At 44.8% G+C, this 26,994-nt stretch overlaps 1 protein-coding gene and 1 non-coding gene across 5 annotated transcripts in view; both read right to left on the bottom strand.

Annotated features, from left to right (window-relative positions):
- Positions 1-9,232: 9,232 nt before the first annotated feature.
- Positions 9,233-9,338, bottom strand: LOC115527813. Its single transcript, XR_003973050.1, has one exon. It is a non-coding gene; the product is annotated as a U6 spliceosomal RNA (small nuclear RNA).
- Positions 9,339-21,788: 12,450 nt separating this feature from the next.
- The window catches only part of ALDH18A1 (aldehyde dehydrogenase 18 family member A1), a 42,475-nt gene continuing 37,269 nt past the window's right edge, over positions 21,789-26,994 (bottom strand). For all 4 annotated transcript variants that reach the window (XM_030334815.2, XM_030334816.1, XM_030334814.1 and 1 more), the window contains exons 16-18: positions 26,309-26,495; positions 25,188-25,283; positions 21,789-22,782 (exon numbers count right to left, since the gene is read on the bottom strand). In XM_030334815.2, the coding sequence (XP_030190675.1) occupies positions 22,601-22,782; positions 25,188-25,283; positions 26,309-26,495 (465 nt within the window). In that variant the 3' untranslated portion in view covers positions 21,789-22,600. The remainder of the gene's footprint in view (positions 22,783-25,187; positions 25,284-26,308; positions 26,496-26,994) is intronic.

Below are 26,994 nucleotides of genomic sequence, written 5' to 3'. Positions count from 1 at the left end.
TCACCTGGCAACGTGCTTGGCATTAACTGTGAGTTCTCTGCCGTCAAGGACCATGTTTACCAATGTTCCTCAACTCACTGCAAACTCAGAGTCTAGCACAAAGCAAGACTTGGTGAACACGGGTTGAATGGATCTGAAGTGCCCCTAATTAAATTATTTTGGCTTCATCTTTAAGGAAATTCCTAAACCACCGAGAGAGCAAACTTCTTCAAGAGCTTGCATTGTTCTCTAGGAACCTAAGAATGGGATCAGGGAGCCCTGCTTTGCGGAGCAGAGCTAGACAGGTGCCATGAGGAACTGGGTCGCTGGGGTTGGGTGGGAACAGAGGGTAGTGGGTGTGTCTACTGCAAGGCTCTGGCAGGTGTGGGTGAGAACCAGCCCTGCTGCTCTGGGGCTCAACACCACTGGGAGGGATTGCGGTTTTGTATAGGCAGAGGAAGCACTCAGACTCCAACTTCTCTTCAGTTGGTTCCATCATACCAGTGGAGAACTTGGGGCATGGCATGGGACTTCTAGTTCCTATCTCATCTCAGCCACTTTTGGATTAGTTGGTTCTGCACAAGTGGCTAAGTTGTGATGGCTTCAGCCCCCAAAGGGGCTACAAGAGCACCGCCTGGAAGAGCTGTTAGATGAGGTTATACATGCAAAGGACTAACCAAACCGCCTGGCACTTAGCAAGAGCTCAGTTAATCAGCAGAATGACAACAGCTTAGCATCTGTTCTTTAAAAAAGCAAGGTTATCAGTCAACAAGAGCATGAGAGAGCCAAGCCAGAAGGCCAGCAAACACTTTCCTCCTAGACAAAGGCCCAACACACTTCACAAGGCCAAGTATGGTCTGGATTCAAGCGGTAGGGACCACTGAAGCAGGACGTGGAAACACTCTATTAGATGACTCAAAAGGAATTTGGGGTGCTTTGATGATTTCTGCAAGCTACATGCCAGTCTGTGTGCGTTCCCTGTGTTTTTATGTCTACTCTCAGGTGTACCTGTCCTCAGCTGCTATCTTTTGATGCTAAATCTTGCCATCGTGGATGTATTTTCAAGTGGATACATGGCTTTTGGAGTCACCTAATTCTACTTCCCATTCAATAAGTGGGTTTCTATCCATAATATTCCTACATATCTCTAGGAGACACTCTGGATTCCCTCCTTTCTCTCAGTCATTTCCAAGCAAACCTTGTCAATTCCATCTTCAAAACTGATCTTAGATCCCTCCTCTTCCTGCTATTGCCATTGCCATGCTTCTAGACCAAGCTTCCTCCAGCCCTTGCCTAGACTACTAGCCCCAACTGGCCTCCTTACACCCACACTTCCAACCCCCCAGTCTCTTCTCCCTCAGGAACCAGGATACTTATTTATTTTTATTAATTTTTAAATTTTATTTATTTTTATTTTGAGACAGAGAGAGAGCACGAGCTGGAGAGGGGCAGAGAGAGAGGCAGAGAGAGAGGGAGGAGAGAGAATCCCAAGCAGGCTCTGCACTGTCATCACGGAGCCCAATGCAGGGCTTGAACTCACGGACTACGAGATCATGAGCTAAGCTGACATCAAGAGTCAGCTGCTTAACCAACTGAGCCCCCAGGAGCCCCCAGGATACTTTTTAAAAGTGTAAATCTGATCATGACTCTCTCCCTACCCAAAGTTGAGTTCCCAGAAGCACTCTCTGAGACAAGGATTCACGAGCAAGTATTTTCATTAAGAAGTGCTCCAGGAGGAACCAGTAAGGGAGTGGGGGAAGCTGAACAGGGAAGCACAAGACACCAAGCAAAAAAGAAGCCTGGAAGCCTGCATTGCACCCAGAACTTTGTTTCTGCTGAAGACAAGGGCCGGGCTTTCACACTCCTATTCTGCTAGCTGAGTCCGGAGCCAAGGAGGGTTAGGAGCTCTCTGTGTATGTGGGCCAAGAGCTCCAGCGACCCAAGGGTTACCTTTGGAACTAAGTTGCAAGAACTGGTCCTTTTAGCAAAAGTGCATAGAAGCTGGGAGACAGGAACACAGAAAGCATGACAGGGACCCTTGGCAGAACACTGACTGGGTCCACTCCAGTTCCTTCCTTTAGTTCCTATCTCAGGTCCTCCTCGTTCATTTCCTTCGTAACACACACCCTGCTTTGTAAGTAGTTTATATAATTATTGGTCTCTCTCTACTTGTTTATTGTCTGTTCTCCCCACTAAAGTGAAATCCCTGGAGTGTAGTGTGTATGTTTGTCTTGTTGCCCTTTGTGCCCCAGTCTCTGGAAAAGAGATGGCACATTGTGGATCCTCCACAAGAATTTGTACGAGTGGACGAATGAACAATGGGAACTTGGTTTGGACATCTTCAGGAATGGGGAGCTTCTACAGAATAAAGTGGCTATAGAAAACCTCAACGGAAAGCCTGTTCCAAGACTGAACTCTACTCTGCTTCCCTGTCACAGCAACTGGTCTCCTCCCTGGAACGACTCAAGAGATCATTGCCTCTGCCATGTCAGTCCCTTAAATATCCAATGACCCACCTTTCTCACTTTCTCACTTCTAGACTAATCAACCCAGCTCCTCCAAAGTTTCCTCGTATAACATGGGTTTTACAGGGTTGGCATCCATAATTTTACTAGTCTGAGAAAATTCTCTTTACATATCTACACAACGCATAGCCATCTGTCCCCTACCACACTGAATACACCCAATCTTGGAAGGCAAATTGGGTCAAGCCAGATAAGAATTTAGAGGAGTGAAACTGAAGATTACCCAGCCAGGGCTCCAGAATCAGCAGACTCAGGTTTGAATCCCAGATCCACTTGTCGTTAAAAGACTCCTCTTGAGCAAAATACTTAATTTCTCTAAACCCCAGTTTCTTCATCCATACAATGGGAAGAATAAAAGCACCTACATAACAGAGTGGGTGCTAGGATTAAATTAATAAAACAACAGATGTTAACCACTTAGCAGAGCACCTGGCACATGTTTCAGGCCTGCAAGCTTCCCCAGATTTTACCTCTGATCCAAGAGCTCTCCTTTTTCCCAATTAAATCCTCCTGCTAACCCAGCTCCATCTCAGACACCTCTGTGCTCCTTCAGTCATGATGAGGCTTGCAGGTCCTGCATTCAGATGTTTTTTTGGCTATTTTCTCCTCCTCGCTCTCCGCTTCTGGATTCTACTTCTCCTACTCCTTGCTGCTCACCCATATCTACCACATAGCCACTGTCCCTTTCCTTCTTATTTGTCCTTCTTGCTCCCTTAATTCTTTCTTGCTTTTTGTATTTCCCCCCCCCATGTTTATGTCATGGAAACCTAACCAGAAAGTCATTGTTTTTCCCCTCCTCCTCTTTCTTCTCTTTTCCATTTTCTATTCTGCCTCCTACCTGGGTTCCAGAGAACCAAGAGGAAATGATCAACCTGGTGACAATAAAATCAGTACATGCCACTTCTCTCACCACATAGTTATTTTAAACTACAGGCCATTTTCTATCTGCTTCGGCACAGACTGAGTGGTAAAAACCAAGGTTGAATGAGGAGCCAGCAGCAATGAGGGCAGAAGAAAAACAGGAATCCCTCTTTCCCCCTCACTTAGGCATACGCTTCTCATTCTTTTGCTTGCCCTCTGCATTGGTACACTACAGTGATAGTTGTCTGTCTTGTTTTTTACTTTAATGGAAATGCCTTTAATGTTTTGCCATTAATTATGATCCCCACCTCCCCATAGGCTTTGCGCTAAATAGCCTTTAGCTAATGGGGAGAGTTCTCTTCTATGTCTAATTTGCTAAGCTTACGTGATATGTCATTGTGGTTACGAGGCTTGAGTTTCTAGGTTGGAAGTGGAGCACTGAAAACCAGGGAAGCAGGGTGATAAGTAGGTTGGCTTGGGAGGTATCCCAGGCATATCAGAAGAAAGAATTGAGGCCGAGTGGGCAGGCTGGGGGACGACGCAGCATCCTGTCCTGAGGGACTGCCATGGTACTGCGAGTGCTCCTCACACTTGCTCTCAAACTAACTGTGATACTGCGATTCAAAGACTCTACCGGACCCTTGAGAGTAGCAATGACAGAACTTGGCTCCAGTTATAGTTCTCATTTCTTCTTTTATTAACTTAAATAAGCAATTCTGGATTTTCAAGAAGCCTTTGGAGCTTCTTGAATTGGAACAGATAACTGAAACTTCATCCCTTTCCACGTGAAAGCTTTTCGGAGGTGGATCTGATTCTGGTTTTCCATTCCAATCAGTTGCGGTGAAAGCCGCTTTTTGTTCTTGCTGTGGGCAGATCAAGCCTCTTTTTTCCCCGTGATGGAAATTCAGGAAGGAAACCAAATAATTCCCAACAGAGACAAGAGCTGACCACAGTACCATCCAAAAGAGCTTTTAAAGATTTCAATCTTGCATGTGAGAACATTGGCAACCAAGGTTGGTTGCTCACTCTACATTGTCAGCTTGACAGAGATGTGGTCCCGCCATTTTGAATAGGAAAATCTTATTTGACGGAGAAGACGTTGCAATCGAAACATTGCTGAGGTGCACTTTAACACGGAAAAGCTTCAGTGAAAGTGTTTGTGACAAACATCCAAAATAAAGTACTAAACATTCATAGATATTTCTCAATAAACCAACCTTAACATTCTGAGGAATCAATGTAAGGAAGGGATGTTCTAAGCCAAATCACACAGTGTGGTATTTACCAATAGTTATTCTCTTCCTATTATATGGTGGCTTTGTGATTTTTTTGCTTTGTTTTTGCCATGATGGATGGAAAATTTGCCAGTCTGCTCCTGGATCACCAAGAGTTGACTGTGGTTGACTTCTTTAATTAGTTCCACTCTTAACTGAAGAGGGGTGAGGAAAGTCAGTGCTTAGCAACCTGTCATAAAGGGAAAATTTAAACCAACTGGTAATGTGTCAGACAGTTTTAGAATAGTCGCAGAAGGTGACAAGTAAATAAAATCTATGAGGAAAAGTTGAAGGAACTGGCATACCTGAGCCTTAAAAAGAGAAGGTGACAGGCTAATACAGTGACTGTTTCTACTCTAGTAAACTAGATCATTGACACACTCCCAAAACACCTTCTGTGCTCAGCTGACAAGCTGCACCTTCTGTGCAGTGGAAAAAGCAATGGACTTAGCTTAGAAGAACGAGGTTTCAGTCCCACTTCTGCTGAAAGGTGACCTTGGCAGTTTCCTTGTCTACCTCAGTTTCCACCTCTGTCAAATTAAAAAGTTGGACCACTTTGGGGTTCCCAGCCATGCCTTCCTTTAATGCTCTCCAAAAGAAAAATGCTTGAACATTTTAAATCATTCCAAAGAAACAGTACTTTTAAATTATTACATAATAAATGCATTTATTTAGTGATCAGAATCATTCAAACATGAATCTCACTAGGAAAAAGAATAATAAAAGAGGTGATGGTGATAAGAGTTTGGGAACCAGGCTGTAAGATACTCTAGTGGAGGGACCACACCTGCTTCATCTTAGAGACCTTAGCAGACAGCACAGCACCCCCTAAAGTGCTCATTAAGTTTCAATCATATGCAAGTACAGAGAGACGCACAGTAAACTACTGTGTACCCATCACCCAACTCCAAGAATCTTTCCTCACGGCCAAACTGGCTTTTCTGTGATCCTATCCAAGTGACTCCTTCCTCTTTTTTTTTTTTTTTTTTTGAGAGAGAGACAGAGAGAGACAGAGAGAGGGAGATGGGAGATGAGAGATAGAGGGTGAGAGAATCCTAAGCAGGCTCCATGCTCAGGCAGAGCCCAAGGTGGGGCTCAATCTCATGACTGTGAGATCATGACCTGAGGTGAAATCAAGAGTTGCTTAACCAACTGAGCCAACCAGGCACCCACCCCTGCAAGTGATTTCTAAACCTCCTCACAGATTTTTTTGATGTAAGTTCCAGACATCATATAATTTCACCCACAAACATTTCAATGTGTCACTCAAAAGGTAAGTATTTTGTAAACACAATATCATCATACCTAAAACAAATAGCATAGATGTCAATTCTGTGTTCAAATTTCCCTGATTGTGTCCTAAAAAATTTTTTTTAATGTTTATTTATTTTTGAGAGAGCACAGCAGGGGAGGGGAAGACAGAGAGGGACAGAGGATGAAGCGGGCTCTGCACTGACAGCAGCAAGCCTGATGTGGGGCTCGAACTCACAAACTGTGAGATCACGACCTGAAGCGAAGACAGACGCTTAACAGACTGAGCCACCCAGGCACCCCCTACAAAAAATTTTTTGTAAAGATTTAAGCTCTAAAGATTGCAATGGGATGAAATGTATATTAACTTCTGTTTAACCTAGAATCATACATATTCCTTGTGATTTACTTGTTGAAGGAACCAGGTCTCTTGTCCCAGAATTTCCCAAAGTCTGGATATTGCTGGTTGCCTCTCCATAGTATCATTTAACGTTTATCTCGTATTTCCTACAAACTGGTAGTTAGATCAAAAGACTTAATCTGGTTCAGGTTCTCCTTCTCCTCCTTCTCCTCCTCCTCTCCCTTCTCTTCCTCCTTCTTTTTTCTCTTCTTCTCTAGAATGCTTTTTGCATTTACACCGGGAAGGCATATAATGTCCTGTTATCTTTCTTTTTCTGATGTTAGCAGGCATTGATGATCACTGCATCAATAGATCCATTATTTCATTAAGATTGCAAAATGTTGGGGTGCCGGGTGGCTCAGTCAGTTAAGCATCCAACATTGGCTCAGGTCATGATCTCATGGTTCATGAGTTCGAGCCCCACATTGGGCTCTGTGCTGACAGCTCAGAGCCTGGAGCCTGCTTCCTGCTTCCAATTCTGTGTCTCCCTCTCTCTCTGCTCCTCCCCAACTAGTTCTCTCTCTCTCTCACTCTCAAATAAAAAAAAAAAAACACATTAAAAAACAAAAAAAAAGAGTTGCAAAATATTAATATGCTAACTTCATGTCTTAGCTTCATTTCTTCATTTACTTCTAAAAAGAAAAACTTTATATCTGGCATATTTCTATACAGAAAAACTTCCCAATATCAACTATTTCATTATCCTGGCACACAGCTAGAAAAAGAACAGCAAAATAAATGCTATTTCTTTCTTTATTTACTAGTTTCAAAATAATAGGCTGCATGCCCTAGCATCCTTCAAAAGATGACAAAAGAGAGTTTGTTTTTTAGGCACTACTATGAAGTCATGGGTTTAAATATATTTAAGGAGTTTGAGTTTGATGGTTATGATTGTTATGGATTATCCCATCACTGGCCAGTGGCATGGTGGGAGCCTCCAATCTGCTCCTGAGTCCTGTGGACCAACTGTGGTAATTTGGTAGATTCATAGTTTCTGTAGACTCAATTTTGGAGATAATCTCCAAGGTCCTCCTTAGTTAGCACTAGCCTCAGACCAGGAAAATAGGAGCCCTTGCCCTTGGCCACACATATTGTATACATTGAAACAAAAAGTATATTTTCTTCTTTTCAGGTCTCATAGGAAAGTTTTCTAAAAGGTAGGTAACAAATTGAATCAGGAAGGGAGGGGACATGTGTGGGCCCAACTGGTCCCCTCAGGCCAGAGGATGAGGGCTGAGGCTGCCAATGAGTGGGAGGGATGGGAGACAAAAGTCACAGCTTCTGCCCTGGGAAATCAAGGAAAGAGTGCCTACTTCAGTTTAAGTTGGAGCCCCAAGTCAACCTAAATGGGTGTCGAGACAGAACTTATTCCTCTCTAACTACCCTCCTGCCCTTCCCCCTTCCCCACTCTCTCCTGGGTTGGGTTGCTGTAGACTTGGGAGGCACTTAGAACTGCCTGGAACTCTTGAATTGAATTGGAAAACTAAGGTGTGCAGGAGGATAATCTGCCTGCCCTAACTTTAGGGGAGCTTGACTGAGTCAGTCTATATCCTGGGATTGGATGCATCCAGCCACCACCCAGGGGCCTGGGACCAGCTCCTGCCCTGCTCTGGCATATCTGTGGTACCTACAGCTCAGATGGCATGAACAACCCAGGGAGAACCTTATTACTTTAGTTTCCACAACTCAAAGCAGTGGGCTGGGGGGAGAGAGAAAAGCTTGATTGGAGCCCAGGACATGAGTGGGCATAGCTTAATTTATAACTTTTAAACATTTAGACATTTGGGCACATGGGACCGTTTGCATTTTTGCAAATGTTAGGGCAGCATTGGTCCTTCTGGCTGGACATTCCAAGTCAGTGTTTGGATGCCCTGAGAAAGGACCTCTAGAGTCTCCTGTCCAGTCTAGTCCCTTGCCCCATTCTTCCTCTTCCTTTCTGAGACATCCTGAAAAAAGACTGTCTTTGGCATTATTGAATTATGAGCATGTTTAGAATTTGGCCTGGGGCTGCTGCTTTTCATTTAAGGTTGGTGGAAACCTGCAGTTTTGGAAGGGCATGGTGGCAGCACAAGGCACCTTTTGGGCTCACCATAGTTTTGTCTTGTTTCAGAAGGGTCCTGATAACCAAGTGTGACCTCCGTCAATTGTCACATCTGTGTGACTCTGCCCCTAGGCCATAGCTGATTATTCTTGGTGCAGACACCTCACCCAAACTCTCTCATCTGAGAAATCCCGATGGAGAGATGCAGAGACATACATTTCTGAAGCAGTCACATCAATGGCATGAGGTGCATGGATGCTAGCTGCTGAGGTGTCTGGAGTTGTCCTAATTCCTTCCTTGCCTAGATCTTCTTTGTTAATCTCTTCCTTTAATTGAGTGACACACTCAACAGTCTTTTTTTTTTTTTTTTTTTTTTTTTTTTTTTCAACGTTTATTTATTTTTGGGACAGAGAGAGACAGCGCATGAACGGGGGAGGGGCAGAGAGAGAGAGGGAGACACAGAATCGGAAGCAGGCTCCAGGCTCCGAGCCATCAGCCCAGAGCCCGACGCGGGGCTCGAACTCACGGACCGCGAGATCGTGACCTGGCTGAAGTCGGACGCTTAACCGACTGCGCCACCCAGGCGCCCCTCAACAGTCTTTGAAAAGATTATGTTTTTGCTTATTAGTTTGCGCTAACCCAAGTTAGTTCTATTGCCTGTGAGTGCATGCGTGCGCGCACGCGTACACACACACACACACACACACACACACACACACACACACACAAACACACACACAGAACGCTTAATTAAAACCATTGTTAGAAGGAGCACTGGGCAAGGAGCCAAAGCACCTGGATTCATTCCTTTACCTCTGACACCCCCATCCCTATCATCACATCTATCTCTATCTATCTATCTATCTATCTATCTATCTATCTATCTACCTCTCTATCTGTTTAAAATATGGAACGCTCACGAGTTTGGGTGTCATTCTTGCGCAGGGGCCATGCTAATCTTCTCTGTATTGTTCCAATTTTAGTGTAAGTGCTGCCACAGTGAACACTATCATCACATCTTTAAATGTCAGACTTATTATCCTCCCCTATAACCAGAGCTGAAACTCTAAGTGAAATAGAAATAATAATGATAAAAAGCAATGATGATAGCAATAATAATACCTGTAATTTCTTTTAGCACTTTTATACCAGGAACTGTGCTAGGTGCTTTACTTAAATTATTTTATGAACCGAATCCTCAAAAACAATATTGGCTCAAAGTAGCTTAAACATAAGGAAATGAGTTATTTTATTTGTAACGAGCAGTTCCTAGCAAGGGCAGCTTGAAGCTTGGTTAACTTAGAGGCTCATGATGTTATCAGGGACCCAGGTTCTTTCCACCTTTTTGCTCATTTGGCTCTGGTCTCCAGGGTAGTACCCCTCATGACTGCAGAATAGCTGTTGAATTTCCAGGAGCCATGTGGAACAAGACAAAGTTCAGCAGAGGGATAGTGTCTTCCTTGCATCTCTTTTTTAAGTACAAGAAAAGCTTTTCCCCTGGATCATCCCTCTCATCTCAATGGCCAGAACTGCACCATACACACATTGCACCCAATCCAATCATTGACACGAGTAAGATCACTGCAATGGGCTTAGATGAAGCACAATTCAACCCAAGTTGAGAGGGAAAGAAGCGAAACACTCTGAGAAAAAAAAAAATGAGGCCTCTCCCAGCAGAGAAGGGAAGAAACTGCTAGTTAACCAGCAGTGCTTGCTACAAACTTTGTGAGATGCACAAGGGAGATAAAGTGACTTGCCCAAGGTCAGACAACCAGTTAATGGCAGATGTGGGATTTGAACCTAGAGCTGTCTCTAAAACCTGCTCTCTTAACCTATGCTGTGGGAGGCAGTTGTTCTTGCTAGATTCTTTTGCCTTTGAGGAACTTAAGTCATTAAAGCTATCCTGGCTGCTTCTGGAGAAGAACTGGTGTGGGGACTACCAGTCAGTCAGATACAAGAGACTTAGCAACAGAGCAAACTTACCCAGCTACGTGGACACCTCATTCAACCCCTTCTCTCATGGCTTGCTCAATTCTCTTTAGCCACGGTGGGGAGCAAACATAAAACAATGCCAACTAGCAAACAGCAGGCTTCAGTCTCAGATTTCTGGCTTTCTGAGTATCATAAGTGAACAAATATCCCTTTCCATGTCCTTCCATTTTTCCTCTTATGCTGGTATTGCCTCCTTCAGGGAATTCTTCCTAAACTTCAATCATTTGGTTCTGGTAGGGACTTTCAATGACAGTGCCAAGAAGTGACATCAAAATACAGCAAAACCTTGGTTTGTGAGCATAATTAGTTCTGGAAACATGCTTGTAATCCAAAGCACTTGTATATCAAAGCAAATTTTAAGAACCATTGGCTCAGTTATGATCACGTGACATTTGGCATAACATACTACTCATATTGCAAGACATCGCTCATTTATCAAGTTAAAATTTATCAGAAATGTTTGCTTGTCTTGCGGAATACTCACAGAACAAGTTACTCGAAACCCAAGGTTTTACTGTAGTTGACGATGGGAAAGTACAGACGCCAACCAATCAGAAGGGACATTTGCATCAGTGGTGTAGCAGGTCCTGGAGGCCCCTGACTGGATCAGCCCTAAACTCTGGAGTTGCTGGATCATGAGGAAGTCCAGGCTGTCCAGGGAGGGCCACATGGCCATGGAGGGGGAGGATAGGAAACTCAAGAGGCTTAGGCCAGTAGGTATTAATTAACAGGTATGGAAATATTTCTTTTAATCAGTTCTTAATTTCAGATACTGCATTTATCAGTTCTAGAATGTCTACTCGATTTTTATAAGATTCTAATTCTCTGTTGAAATTCTTTATCTTCACATATATCGTGTCCTTTTCCTTTAGTTTCTTAAACATGTTTTATAATACTTATAATAAAGTCCTTGTCTGCTAACTCAAATATCAGAATCATTTGTAGGTCTGCTTTCATAGTCTGATTCTTCTCTTTATTATGAGTCATATTTCCCTGCTCCTCACATGTCTCATAACTATATAAAGGAACCATAAATGCTGTAGATGATATTATTTTCCTCCAGTGGTGATTCTCTTTTTCTTCTGTTACCAGGTGGGGTAAGAGGCAGATTGTCCCAATCTAGTCAGGGATTCAGCCACATGGGGGCTTGACTGCAGCTTTATTAGTCCAGTCCAACACTGGGTTATCTTGTTACTTGGAGGGGGTCCATGCAAGGTTTTGATTGATAGCCTGGCAGGTCTCTGTCTTTCCAACGCTCAAAGCCTATAGAAGATTCAGTCTGTTCTTAGGAGCTCAGGCTCTTTGGTCTCTTGCCCCACACAGTTTAAAATTTTAGCAAATATTGGGGCGCCTGGGTGGCTCAGTCAGTTGAGCGTCTGACTTCGTCATGATCTCACAGCTCATGAGTTCGAGCCCCGCGTCAAGCTCTGTACTGACAGTTTGGAGCCTGGAGCCTGCTTCAGATTCTGTGCCTCCCTCTCTCTCTGCCCCAACCCACTCTCATTCTGTCTCTGTCTCTCTCAAAAATAAATAAACATCAAAAAAATTTTTTTTAATTTAGCAAATATCTTGAAGGGGACACCCATCTTATGTTTGATGCAGCCCTCCTCCTTCTAATAGGACTTTGTTTCCTATGTACTGAAAGTCTGGGAAATTTCCCTGTGCTATTAGATACTTCTAGTGCAGTGTCTCCCACTCCATCTCGGAATTCAGCAAATGTCCCCCATGGGGAAAACTAAGCATGTGTTTAGAGCTACTCTAGATTCCACTATTAGGCTCCTCCAGATCACACCGTCCAACAAAAGCTCTACTGACTTCTTTGTCCCAGTAAAAACCTTATGCCTGGGTCAACCTCTATCCTTGGCCTGTGCCCAGTTTTGGCAATTTCCCCAAGGGAAGAAAGTGGTCAGAGATTATCAGTTCATTCAGAAAAGGCTCTTCTCTCCAGAATTTTAGCTCATCAGTCCTTGTTGCTACCAAAACTCTCTAATATCTTTTAAAATAGTATTTATGTAACTTATCCAGCTTTTTTTCTAGTTGTTTCAGCAGGAACATTGAATTGTTGCTACCTACTGCATTCTATCCAGAAAAATAAGTCCTATTAAATCATTTCAAAATTTAGCCATGGCATGGTCATAAAGGCATATGTGGCCGAATTAGCCCAGATCATGCCATGGCCCCTCTTCTGCATCTCTACTACAGCAAGGACAGGTGACCCAAGTAGACCAACTAAAGTTCTTCTGCACTGGAAGGGGGAGCCAGAACCTTTTTATTTTTGCAGTAGGTGGGAGGTGTGGGACTAAGGCATGAGAATAAGTCTGGAATATTCCACTGGCTCAGTCTTTCATGCTCATGGAAGAAGCTAGTCTCCAGTAGGAGGAAATGAAGTCTTCACGCAGAAAGGAGAAGCATAGGAGCGCCCAGACGATGTTGGAGTCCCTGGTTACCTGAGCCACAAATTTCTTTTTCGCCTGAGCTAGTTCCAGTCTCTTGAGAGGCTGGGCCAGCTTTATGTTTTTGCCCTTGGCTTTATGAGACACCCTAGGTCAATCCTTTTCTTCTTAAGCAAGGTAAATGTGGCTTATGTTACCTGTAACTCAAACAGTCTTAGCTAAGACTGCTCCTTTAATGATGGGCGGGTGTAGAAGGGCCAAGTGAAAGGGGTCTCCCTCACTGCACAGAAGGAAGAAATGGAGGATGGGTGGTGATAGTGCTGAGACCTCAGTTTGAAATCATGAATCCTTACCCCAAGGACAGATGGTGCTTCTGGACTCTGGACACCCAGCCCACTGTGGGAGGAACATCAGACTTGCTCAAGTTATCTGAGTCTGTCTGCCAAAGCCACGCTGTTTTATGCTAACCAAACTGGGAAGCTGTTTCCCACTCTCAACAATATTCAACAATGGGAAGGAATGGAAACAGGAAGATTCCTGTGTTTGCACATTTTACCTACTCCTAGGGCTCCTGACTTGCAGATGAGCCTGAAGTTTACACCAGAGGGTAAACAAGATAGCTATTTGGACATCACACACCACTTTGCCAGTTTCCGTTCTCTTGAATTATTTACCATCTAATTGTCTGCATTGAAACAGAATCTGGAAACACAGAGTCAGAGATGTAGCCTTATTTGTGAGTCAGAGAAGGAAAACTAGAGTCCAGAGAAGTACCTGGAGCAGGAAAACTTCATGGCTTATTGAAGTTCTCTTGCTTTGGGAGGGCTGTGAGTACAAAAGGGTAGGGGAACCAGAGCATTAGCTGATAGAGCCACAGGCTGGAATTGTCCTAGAACTAACTGGTTCGGTCTCTCCTGTGGGGCCACCATCCCTGAGCACCAGTCTGGACGTACCCTCTGAGCCTTGATTTCTTGTCTGCAAAAGACAGACTGCAAAGGGGGGTGGGATGGAAAAATAAGCCTCTCATTTGTTTGTTTGTTTATTTTTAATATTTATTTATTATTTCTGAGAGACACAGAAAGAGAGAGAGAGAGAAACAGAGCATGAGCAGGGGAGGGGCAGAGAGAGAGGAAAACACAGAATTGTAAGCAGGCTCCAGGCTCTGAGCTGTCAGCACAGAGCCTGATGCGGGGCTCGAACCCACAAACCACAAGATCATGACCTGAGCCAAAGTTGGACGCTTAACTGACTGAGCCACCCAGGTGCACCCCTCTTTAGATTTAAAAGATGTTATGAAAAACTTTATTTTCACCATTGTACCAATAATTTCCCATAGGAATAGATACTAGTAGCTGTGAAAAAAAAGAGAAAAATATTCTAAAAATAATTCAAGCAGTAACACAGAAATCTAGAAAAGCTTAGAAAAGTATAATAATAAAACTCATTAGTAGTCCCATTGCTTGATAAAAATCAATCACTCATTATATTTTGATGTATTTTCTTCCAGTCTTTTTTTCTAACCAAATATCTATAATATAATTGGAAAATATTAATTATTTAAATATTATTTAAAAATTTTTTAATTTTAGAAAGAGAGGGGAGAGGGGCAGAGGGAAAGAGAATCTCAAGCAGGCTCCACATTCAGTGTAGAGCTGGTTGCAGGGCTCAATCCCATGACCCTGGGATCACGACTGGAGCCAAAATCAAGAGTTGGATGCTCAACTGATTGAGTCACCCAGGCGCCCTAATTTAATTATATTATTTAAAAAAATTATACTGTTATATTGCCTAGTTTTTTCTATTCAACATTTTGTAGTGAACCTCCCCCCCCCCAGGTCAATAAATATTCTTTAAACACAAGATTTTTAATGGCTAATTGTTTTCAAATAGTTGGTTGTAAAGAGATCTATGATTAAAATATTATTAGCTAGGATTCAATGGATTCAGTTTGACTTCACATAAAATCTAACTGGGGTACTGTGAAGGATGCTGATAATAATACGGAGTCACAGATTGGATACAGAGGATCAGGAGCAGAGGTGGAAATCACTCTTCACTACCAGGGCAATTGCCCTGGTGAGAGAGAGAACGTGATGGATGGATGGTCAAGGCAAGGGGTGGATGTGAGCAGCCAGGTGAGTGGGGAGCAGATCCTAGAAAACCCGTGACCCTAATCATTGGATTTAGTAATAACTGCTATTGTGCTATTTCATATGCTATTATGGGCTAAAATCTAGAGTCCAAGTGCCACCTTTATATTCGTATTTCCTTCCAGTCTTTTTTCTAAGCATAATTTTTTTTTACATAGGTGTAACCTATACTCTGAACATTTTTATTAGTTGCTGTTTTTTTTATTTATACATATGCAGTCTTCTAGTTTGACTCGTATAAGCTTAGGATAGGGGAAAAGATACTGTATATCAATAGAAAAAGACAATTTATCCATTTACTAGTTAGGGTCTTAGTTACACCAATTTCCACTCAAATCAACATGATTTTGAAATTTGCAAGGGAAACGGTCCACAATTTTTGGGAGGAGAGAGACGTACACATTGTGGAGAAGGCTGATAGCTCCTTTTCCTCATAGGCAAGTATGTGGAGGGAAAAGGGGTAAGTAAAGGCATGTCAGGGAAAGTCAGAGAAGCATCCACACCTGCTCATTATATCAAATGTCTAGAGACTCTCTAAATAATTCAGGTGCAGCCAGCTCCCTCCAGGGGCAGGTGCTGCGGAGAGTTTCCAGACAAGCATCTCCTCTTGCAAAACTGGAGCAGACCTAGGATCTGATTACTTGAAAAGGGGTCTAGTTAGTAGCCATGGCAACCCCCTTCTTCAGCCTTACTATTTACCTTGGGTTAAGGTACAAGAAACTACTACTGCTACAGCCCGCTGTGATGGGGAAGAGCTCTGAAGCCCAGCTGCCTGGGTTCTAATCTAGGTTCTACTACTTCCTCACTGTGTGACCTTGGGCAATTTACTCAACCTCTCTTATCCTCAGTTTCTGTACTTGTAAACTAGGGATAACAATTCCTTCATTCACATTGTGTGACATCGTACGCAAGGCTCCTACTATAGTGCTGATACACAATAGCTATCTCCTTAGCGGGTCCCCAACCACATTTCCTAGGAAGAGATGTATGGACTTTAAATATAAGAGGAGTATCCAGAATTAAGAGAAAGATATTCCTTAGAACAAAATAAATATAACAGCTAACAGTTATTGAAGGTTTACCATAGGTTGGACACTGTGCTGAGTGTTTTACATATAATCTCACAAAACCCATTTATGGGTAAGCATTATCAAAGTTCTGAGAAGTTAAGACACTTACCCCAGGTCAAACAGCTAGAAGGTGGTAGAATCAAGGCCCAAACCCTGTTCTGTCTCTTACCTGAAAAACAGCCTGCGTTCTTACCTTTTAGGTAAACTGGTTTCTGGAAGTTATTTTACTGTGCCAGCACTTCATCTCCAGGTGAATCATTTGAGGATGGCAGTGGGGTATAGGGCAGACCTCCTTAGGTCCACGGGGCCAGACTGCCCTCTAGTGTTAGAGGGATCTTAGGGCTAGACGGAAAAAAGAGTGAATTGCTTTTCTTCTGAGATGGCAGTGCACAGTCCTCCCTTCCAGCCTGGAGTGGGTCTGTCTAGTTTAGTGCCTTCCTATTAGCCAAAGAGTTCTCCTAGGAACTGGAGTCAAATAGGTGATAAACACTGGGAGTTAAGGAGAAGAGCTATCTTGGGGTAGGGCAGCAATTCCCTAGACAGCTTAAGCTTTGAACCATTGGACAGAAGGAGTGTCTCCTATTCTCAGCACATGGCACATAATAGGTGCTCAGTGAGTATTCAGTGATGTTTTAAATATCATTCTCACTAAAGAGGGAGTTCTACCAGCAAGAGCAGTTATAAAGTTGTTCCTTGACTTTTGGCAGAAGCACTAGCAGAAAAGACACTGTACCATGTAACCGACCTTCCACTCCAATAGACTCCAAGAGCATGTTCACGTTCATGACTAGATGAGAATGATGGCACTCCTCAGTTGTTTAGAAGTGAGTTGGGGTCAGCAAAGATGTATGATCATTTTAGGCTGCCACACTCATACCAAGACCCTAATGGTCCAAGGGTCTCAGAGAGCACCCTCCCTCCCTTCCATAACTCTGCCAAAGTAGTCTGTTTCACTGGGTGGTCAGGGAGCACCTATAGGCATTGGTCCCAGCTGGGCTACTGGGGAATACAAAGACAGATACACCAGGAAGGGCCCTATTGCTAATTTTGTGGATAATGTTGATGGAGCCTCTTCCCTGAGCTGTGTGTTCAATCCATTGCCGGAATCTCTCCTGACAGGTAGGTGTTAGTCCTCTACTTGTTCCAAATAAGGAAACTGAAGGCCATTTTGGTAAAAGTAACTCTGCTAAGTTCACACAATTTATAGGTGACAATGCAGGTCAGTAGGACTCCCAAATGCAAGTTCTTTCCAATATGTCACTAGACTACTTCTGTGGAATAACTGGACTCCTGTTACTGTTGCCTTTCTCTAAAATTTGAGAACCTCCAAGAGAATTACCCCCATGGAGCCATCAGTTTACAAACAGATGGCTTTTTTAATACTTTGGTGGTCTAGCTCTCTCTAGTCTAATCTCCTGCAGATCCTCAGTCTGTACTCTCTGCCTGGGGCAAGTCTTAACTCCCTTGCTACTCTCCAGGAGTGCCCAGGAATTTCGCCCTTTCTCCATCTCCTACAGAGCAATTAGGCTTTCCCACATCCTACCACAAAACGTGATTTACAAAACTCATCAATGAGCTCAAGGAAACAAAGGAGGCTTCTAGAAAAATCCACTCCTTAGAGGGGGGTTAAGGTAATTGTGACAAACAGTGCTAGTAGCTTACCCAATGGTTACCATTTTCTCTTCCTTGTGAAGAGGATCCTGATTTTTGTTCAGGTAGGAGTGTGCTCAACTGTAAAGCTGTATTTCCCAACCTCCCCTACAGCTAGAGTTGCCCACATGGCTGCATGAAACAGTTCCTCCCTATCAGCCATGTTGTTTAGGTGAATGGATCCCCCTTCCAGTTCCCTGAATCAGGATAATTTTCCTCCCCTACCTGATTTCCCTTCTTCCTTATCAATAGACTCTTACTTCTTGGTGCTACAATATGGCCAGGTAAAAAAGTCACTTCCCAGCTCCCTTGTAGAAGCGAGGAGGGGTGTCACGAACCAGTTCTGGACAAGCAATTGGATGGGTCTTCCTGGAAAGTCACTTAGATGAGGCAGCTGGCACATACTCCTTTGCCTGAGGTTCCTCCTCCTTCCTGCTATCTGGAACACAGTACCGAGTGTAGGGATACCACTATCACGTGCAAGAAGGCCTTGCCTTAGGATGGAAGAGCAGAAACCAAAAGAAGCCCGAGTGCCTGATGACATCACGGAGCCTTCACCTCAGCCTCAGCCCTGGGATGCCTACCTCCAGACTTCTTACATGAGACAAAAAATGAACTATCAAGTTCGAGTCCCAGTTGTTTGGATTTCCTGTGACAATGTAACTCAATTCCTACATTTACTACAGTGATGGACTCAGGCCAATTTAATAAGAGTGGAGCTTAGGACTTTTGTTGGATTGTAGTTTTATTTGATGCCCCCTCCCACCTCCCAATCCCCCAACCCACAACACAGCCAGCTTGCTGCTGGCAGATGTCTGGAACTGTGGTTCTCAAAGTGTGGTTCTTGGATTGGTGGTGGCAGCAGGAGCTGGAAATTTATTAGACATGCAAATTCTCAGCCCTTACCCCCGACCTACTGAATCAGTGATCTATTCTAATAACACTGCAGGTGATTCTGAGATTCTCAAGTGTGAGAACCACTGACTTATAGAGATCTATAGAGAAACAGAGCCAAACCCTGATCAAATCCTATCTGAACTACGTGTCGACTTCCTCAGTCATATAACCCAATAAATACACTTTCTTTTGTTAAACTAGCTTGAACTGAGGTACTTGTACCTGAAAACACTCCCACAGTTGCTGCCTCATGGGCACTATCCACACAGGGCCCAAAATACTACCCAGAAATGTCTGTTCCAGGTGCATTTGAGAGACAGAACTGATAGTAATCCTATCAACAACAGCCCTGAGTCAAAAAAGAGACCTGATTAAAGTCTTAGGCAAGATTGCCAGAGGATTCATCTGAATATGCAAAATCTTCGTGTTTGCTTGGAGATCTGGGAATGGATTTCTAGTTCAGAAGCACACACGCTGCACGTATTCTACTTTGTACTGCAGCACTCACGTGTTAAGTGTCTAGAGACCCATGGTCCCTTGCTTTGCTCTCACCCCCTGCATAGAGCAGGCCTGCTCCTCTTGGACAAACAAGGACCACCTCTTCTTTCAGGCAGAGCATGACATTCACCTTCTCTTTCCCAGACCCCAAATCAGGTCTCTGCTGCTCACACTGTTCTCAGTAGCATCTGCCCATGTGCTCTACATACTGAAAGGTTTGATCTCAGGCTCAGTGCTGTTCCTCCTTACTCACGTGGAGGGCAAGCTGGGCTTCTAGTGACCAGATAAAGCGGGGATGGGAAAGTCTGGCTTCTGAAAACTGCTTCATGAGTAACATGAGAAAATTCTGGTTTCTTGTGGAGTACAGAGCCAAGCCCATAGCTGGGCACCCCAAAAAAAAATCACAAGTGATCAACTCGCGCCTATTGAGCGCTTACGAAGTGTCCATGCTGTGCCAAATACTTACGCTACCACCTATGACATAGGAGGTGTTATAGTCCCAGAAAACCGAGGCTCCCAGAACCTAAGTAGCTTGTCCAAAGTCACTTGTTTAATAAGTGGCAAAGCAGGGATTTGAACACAGGTATATATATATTCTTAAAGTGTTTATTTACTTTTGAGAGGGGGCGGGCACAGAGAGAGGGAGAGAACCCCAAGCAGGCTCTGAGCTGTCAGCACAGAGCCCAACATGGGGCTCGATCCCACGAACCTGCGAGATCATGACTTGAGCCAAAAATCAAGAGTTGGATGCTTAACTGACTGAGCCACCCGGGCACCCCTGAACACAGGGATATTTATCCAGAGTCTTCTAAGATAAAGGGATAGAACTCAAACTCAAACTCAACCCAATTCAAACTAGCTTGAGCAAAAGAAAAGGAAATCATTGAGCCCAGTGGTGGATTTCAGGCACTGATGAAACCAGGTGGGCAAAGTCTCTATTTATCCCCCGGTTCCCTTTCCTGTGTTGGATACTTTCCTCTACATGGATGAGGACAATTTGTTTTTCCTAATAAGTGCAGTAAAAATTTAGTTCTACTAGCATGCCATTTGGCCAAGTTTAAATCATCATATGCCCAGTCCTGAAGCAATCAGTATAAGCAGGGAAACAGAGTACTCTGACTTATCAGAACCATGTGACTGCCACTAAAAATAGTGAGGTTGGGGGGGGGGGGGGGGCAGATCAGCATTAACCTCCCCTGAATCACAGAGACTGAGTGGGATTACTGCAAAATGCAGGAGATGATTCCACAAAATAAGGGATACATAGCAGACAAATAACACTTACTATAATCTAGTCCTTGGCTGCCCACCTTTCTCTCCATCTAAATACTTTTCTAAATGCCACATAATCTATGTATATACTGTATCACTGACATACTTTTGGCTGTAACAGAAACCCTATACTCAAGTAAACTTGGCTTGAAGAACATTTGTTATCCCAGAGGGCTTTTTTTTCCCCATTGGTGGGGGAGGTGGGAGCTTCAGAACTGGTTGTTTCAACAGCCTGTTTGTTGTCAGGAGTTGGTAGCCAGGAAAAGGGAAGGCCCACAGGAGGGATTTCAGAATAAAAGCCAAACAAGTAAGTACTGAAGACTGCCTAGATGGGGGTACTTGCGAGGCTCTGGCTGCCTCCCAATCCTCCTTTGGCGATCTCTTCACTTTGGGTTGAAAATGGGAGAATGCTCATGGCCTCTGTAGAAAAAGACCAAGCCTGAGGTTGCTCCACAGGGGAAATGGCCTTGTTGGATGACTGGGCTTTACCAGTGTTTTCCAGCCCAAACCCCATTCCCATGCCCTGCCCTAAGAAGGGCAGCTCCCCTCAGGATTGTACCCGTCTCAGCAGTCTGGGACAGAACACCTTTCTGTACACCGCACGAACTTCTGCCCCACGTCAGCGTATTCGCTGCTCCAGACTTGTGTTCCATCCCTAGCTCTGGACTTCTGCCTGCACCAGTCCCCTGCCTGAATGCCCTGCCCACTCCTTACTGCTGTGACTCATCTTGCGCAGGGCCCAGATCCAGGCCTGCCTCCTCAGTGGAGTCTTCCCCAAGGGCCCTGGCCTTCTTGGGTCACTTTCTATTTTTGACTCCAGGGGTATTTGTTGTCTGGATGGGAGCTGATTGTGGTATTTGCCATACAGTTAAGCAGGACTTTGTTTATTGCCTTTTCAGGCAAGCTATGCCAGAATTCCCCATTCAGAGGGCAGGGCAGGCAGGGTGGCTTGCCAGACCATCTAAGGGTCTGGATGTGAAGTAGAGTTTGGAACGAGTCTGGGAACATGTTCCACACGACACTGTAATTCCTGTGCTCATAAGACATCCTCAGAGGATAAGAAGCATAGAAGTGAGTGCGTATTTCTTTGGGAGGACCCCCACGAGACAAGAAAGCTTTCAACTGCAGACCATCAGGCACCAGGGACCCTAATAAAACAGGAGCTAGATGGAGGGAGGGAGGGTCATCCAAAGTGAACTAAGGATGTCGGCTGGGGCTGTGGCCAAGTGGACGCTGTGTGGACCTTGGCACAATGGCAGCACATCTGTGCCGTACGTAGCCGCTCTTCAGTCCTTCCCGTTTTCAGTCCTTATGCTCCTGGGCTCCATCTCCTGTTTTCCTTCCCCCTCTCTCAGTCTGGGTCCGTCCTGAGATCTGCCTGTACCGCCTCCATTGACACATGTAGCAGATGGACCCTCCCCAACCAACTTCCAGAGAAGAGCCAGTGCATAACAGCGGGGTGTGAGGACCACGGGGAGGGCAGAGGAAGAAGAGGGCAACGACAAGTAAGGACGAGAACGTTAACCATGCACACAGGCTTTTTATAAGAACTTTATTTCTCAAAAAGGGGGAGGAATCCAAAGTATTAAAATAACCCTTTAATTTTTGTTTTGGAGGGAAAGGGCAGGAGACAAAGTAATTCATATAAAAATTTCAAGCATGATTGCTATAGGTACTTCTTCCTGGGACTCGCAGCTCCAGGTTCCAACTGCATTCTGGGTAACGCCATTCTGGGTAACCTCTGGGTCCAGACAGGGGTGAGCATCTGGAATGCTTCCGTAGATTTACTCCACAATAAATACAAAAAGTCAATCTTCCTGGTGGAAATGATTCAGTCCATTTTTGCAACTGTTTCTGATGAGAATGCCAAAAAGGAGAGCTGCCCCTCTTCTAAATTCCAAATCTTTCCTTTCTGAAACTGACTGTAAGCGTGAAGAAATGAAATGTGGAAAGACATATTAGGTGTGATGGGCTCTAGCGCCAACCAAACGCCAGGGGAGACATTACCTCATTGAGGCGATAAAAAGGTAAAAGTGGCCATGATTTTCCATTGCCTTTTATGGGGGGAAGCTGCACCTTTCTGCTTCTATCCTTGCAGGGAACTGGACTGTGAGAAGCAAAGTCCCCGTCCACGGTGGTTATTTTCTAACGTAGAGAAGGGTGAATTGGAATACGCGCGTTAGCCAAGAGCGGTGTTGTCACACTGAGCCCAAAAGCTTCGTGGTACACTTTCCCAGAGGCGGACCCTTCTAGGAAGTGGGAGATGGCACCTGGCTCATCCAGGACACGACGAGATGCTTAAGACCATCTTAACTGTGAAGACCTCTTGAATCCTTCCCAGCTCTTCTCAGTTGGTGTTTCTCTGAGGCACAGGGAGGTTCTCGTGAAGATATTTCAAACTTCCGTGCTCAGAGAAATCGGAGACCACGTGGTCCTGCCCCCGCAGTAGCCACTTTGTAGTGAGCAGTCCCTCCAATCCTACTGGTCCCCGTGCGTGGATCCGTGACGTACTGATGCCCACCTCAGCTCCTGAGAAAAAGCACGGATGAGGCTGCGGCTTCCCCAGCCTCCGCTTCCTGTCCGTCCACCAGACCCACAGCTCTCTCTTCTCCCGACCTGGCACCCTCTCGCCCTGCCCACTCCATCCTCCCCAGACCCGCCTGAGTTCCATGGTCCCTGTCAATGTGCTCTCTGGTTACTATGAATCACAATGGAGTCCCCTCCTAATGAAACACACTGTGTGGGCCTCTTTTGTGCACTTTTATCCCAAATGCATTTTGACAAGACTAGGAGTGCTGGCTCTGATATCTGCTTAGGGTCTGGACCATGTATCACAATTTGACATTTGGGCATTTTTTGAGGTACACAACAACGTCCAGTATAAAGATGAAGAACATTTCCCCCAAACTTTAAGTTCCAGAATGTAAGGGACATGTTCTCAGTATCCCCCAGAATTCTTAGCACATGACTCATTTGACAGTTACTGAATACACAAGAGGTGACTGCTCATTTTCCTTCTCTCTTGCTCTAGGCCTAGACTTCGGGCATTAAGGGTCTTCCTGAGTCTAGGTGGGCGTTCTGCATGGTACACAGTGGAGGCAGGGTTCCCTTGTGTGTCACAACTTTACTGAGCAAGTACTATGTACAAGGCACCGTGCTGGGCCTGGGGGAGGCAGTGGTGAATAAATGATGTGAGGTGGTGTTTTCATGGAGCTTATACTTTTGTGGGCAAGGCAGCCAAAGAACGGTTCAGCAAATGATTTCATGTGGTGATGGGAGTGCAGGGAAGGGTGCTGTGACAGACCGTGTGGGCAGGGTGGCCTTCACACAGGTGGAGTGGTTAGGGAGAGCCTCCAAAAGCTGAACAGTGACAAGGAGATGGGCAGGGGAGGGGCAGGTGGAGAGGTGGTGCAGGCAGAGACCAGCAGGGGCAGAGACACCTGAGTGGGGATGTGCTTGGGGGTGGTGGCTGGCATGGACCATGTGACCACTGGATTCAAATTCTGCTTTAATAGCGTAGAGACCTCATGACGTCGGGCATGTTGCCTGTCTCTCGTGCTTCAATTCACTTGGAAAATGAGGAAAATAATAGAATCTGTCATGTAGAACTGAGACAATGCATGTGATATACTTAGCACAGTGCAAGGAATATGTAAATGCTCAATAAACATCACCTGTCACTGTTATCAATGCGCTTCATAAGAATTTAACTCAACCAGCGTTTGAGTGTTTGCTCTATGTAGGCGATGGAGACAATGGACTTTTGCTCTCCGCTATCGTGGGCTTTCAGTTGAAACCTGGGCACCTCAGTCCTTGAAAGTATGCTGCTATTTCTTCTTCCAATAACATGGGATACAAAAATCAGTGCAACTGATATAATTAAATCAAAAGCCCAACATAACAGAAACAGGCAACTAACGATAAAGGGTCTAATGATTAAGAATAACTGAGTAAAATTCTCTTTAACTACCTTCTGTAATTCAATGAGAAGTACTTCTCTAGGCAGATCATCTATTTAAGAGTTCAGAAAGATTAAAATGTTTTATTTTCAGTGTTGAAATAATGCTCAGATGTGTCATAAATGCCTTACTGGAGCTCTGTATAATGGCACCCCTGAAAACCAGACACTGAAAAATCCTTATACTGGGGAATAGAGATTTTCTTTCTTTTTATTAAAAAAAAATTTTTTTTAAGATTTTATTTTTAAGTAATCTCTATACCAATGCGGGGCTTGAACTGCCAACCCGGAAATCAAGAGTCGCATGCTCCACTGACTAAGCCAGCCAGGTGCCCCTGGAGGTTTTATTTCTAAACAGAAGGGGAGAGGGTGTCTTTCTGAAGCTTTTTATTTCAGAGGTCTGTTTTAGAAGTCACCCTTGCACCTCTGGGCTCACCTGTTTATTTCCAATGCCCAGCATACGTATTAACCCTTCTTATGTCCTGTCCTCATGGGGAACTCCTCACTCTCAGGCAACCTGGCTACGTCTCTTTGAAGCAATAAGTCTGCCACAGCAGTGCTCTTGAGAGACCTTGGCATGTACACCTGTCACAACCTGTGCATGTGGACATGCTGTGGTCTGCCATACAGTAGTGGGAGCAACCCAGGCTTTGGACTTGTACAAGTTTGGGTCTAAAAGACAGCTGGGTGACTTTGGGCAAGTTACTTCACTTCTCTGAATCTCAAAGAACTATGAAAAAGAAAAGACAAGTACCTACCTTCTTAGCATGCAAAATGCTTACAGACAGGACTTCTCCTGGCTCATTGTTGTTACTATTCTTTCTCATCAACCTCCCTCCCACAATTCTGTCCCTATCATCTTGATCAAGCATGTGACTGTAAAGCAGAGGTGTCTCCTCCACCCTCACTATGCTCTTTGTACCACATAGTGATTCACAAAGGGTCTCCTTTCTCTCATGACCAGAATCTTTCTTACCCAGTCCAAAGCGGTAGCCATCAGAGAAGCGAGTGCTGGCATTCCAGAACACACAGGCACTATCTACGTGCTGGAGGAAGAACTCTGCTGTTTTCTCTGCAGCATAAAGAGAAGAAACCGAGTTAAGGTGACCAACCCATGGAGAACATCCCTCCTTTCAGTCATGCACTGGTGACTGATCGGGGCTGGGCCCAGGCCCCTGAAGAGCTTCTCCACACATTAAACACGCAGACCTGTAAAAAGTCTAAAGAGGAAGAAGGTTAACCAGCTTCATCAGTCCCTGTTATGGAAAGAGTAGCTGCCTGGGAAAGACTGGGTTGGAGTCCAGATCTCCTCCTGTAGACATACCCTTGATGCTGCAATGGCCTGACTATATTATTTATAGGCTCCAGTGTGAGAATGCCTAAGTCTGAATTCCAATTCCACACTCAATAGCTGGGTGACCTTGGGCAGGTTTCTGAAGCTCTCTGTGCCAGAGCAAAATGCAGACTGGCAATATTAGCTAGCTCATAGGGTTGTATAGAGAATAAAATGACTTGGCATCCACAAAGCACTCATCCCAGAGCCTAGCACACGTAAGTGCTCAGTAAACGTCAGCTATTCAAACTGGTGGTGTTGTGATTCCCCAATAAACCGTCTGTAGATCCTCGGAGGAGGCCATTTACCACTGGCTGCCTTTACTGCTGGGCCTCCAGTGCCTGACACCTACGTGTATCTCTCAGTACTTATCTGTGGAGTGAATGAGTGTGGTGAGCTGCTTCTGCCCTTAACCTCCCGAGCCTAGGTTTCCTCAGCTGTAAATGGGTTTATTCCCATAACCCGGAAAGACTGCTGTAGAAGTTCAAAGGTAATACCTGTGACACAGAGGGAGTCATCTTCAGAGTGGAGCTAACCATCTCTTCCCCACCTCCTCCCCTGGGGCTGCTGTGACAATATAATGTGGCAGATGTGAGAGCATGCAGCAGACCCGTGAATCCAACCAACGCCAGGTATTATCATTAGTGTATTCAGACTATGCTTTCCTGCAGCCAGAAGGGCTGAGAGGTGCTGGACCCCACGGAGACCAAAGCAGAAAAAGCAGGTGCTGCACACTTGAAGCACGTGTGCACACGCACACTGACCGTTCTCCGTGACGATGACATCTGTGTGCGAGCTGCCATACTTGTGGATGTGGTCGATGGCCTCCTGGACGCTGTCCACCACTTCAATGCACAATTCCAGGTCCCCATACTCAGTTCGGAGGGACTTAACTTCGGAGGGGCTGAAGGTCAGATAGGAGGCGAACTTGGGGCCCGCGTGAATTTTCACCTGGAACAGAGGAAGTCGAGGGGTAACAATATAAACCCAAGAGCAGTCAGTCAGTTCACTCTTCTTCGTCTAGAATCAAACAGCCAGATGAGCCTGCAGGGGAGAAGCCCGTGGCTGCCGTGGCCTGGACAACTAAACCAGCCTTCGACTTCCTTTTAGGAGCCGCCCACCACCCTCCAGGATGCTCTGCTTTCGAAAATGCTGACTGGCCACTTGCCAGCAATGGGCCTTCAGTAAAACTGGAGCAGGGATTTAAGCAGGAAGCCTTTGAATGTTAAGAATGTGCAAGGCATTTAACAGGCTACTGACATAAGCCTTGACTGCTGGCATCTTACTAAAATGAACACTTGGCTATAAAAATCCCATTCCCTGCATACGGGACACGTAGTCTTGGACTCACATGGAAAGGAGGAGATGGCCTGTATATATTTCTACTCCCTTCTCTCTGGATAAGTCCTAAGTGTGCTTCAGAGGAAAAGAGCACTTGGTAACCAACCGC

This window comes from Lynx canadensis, chromosome D2 (genome assembly GCF_007474595.2).
Source record: "Lynx canadensis isolate LIC74 chromosome D2, mLynCan4.pri.v2, whole genome shotgun sequence".
NCBI classification, from domain to species: domain Eukaryota; kingdom Metazoa; phylum Chordata; class Mammalia; order Carnivora; family Felidae; genus Lynx; species Lynx canadensis.
The sequence above is the reverse complement of the archived record's forward strand: the minus strand, read 5'-3'. Positions and strand labels throughout refer to the sequence as shown.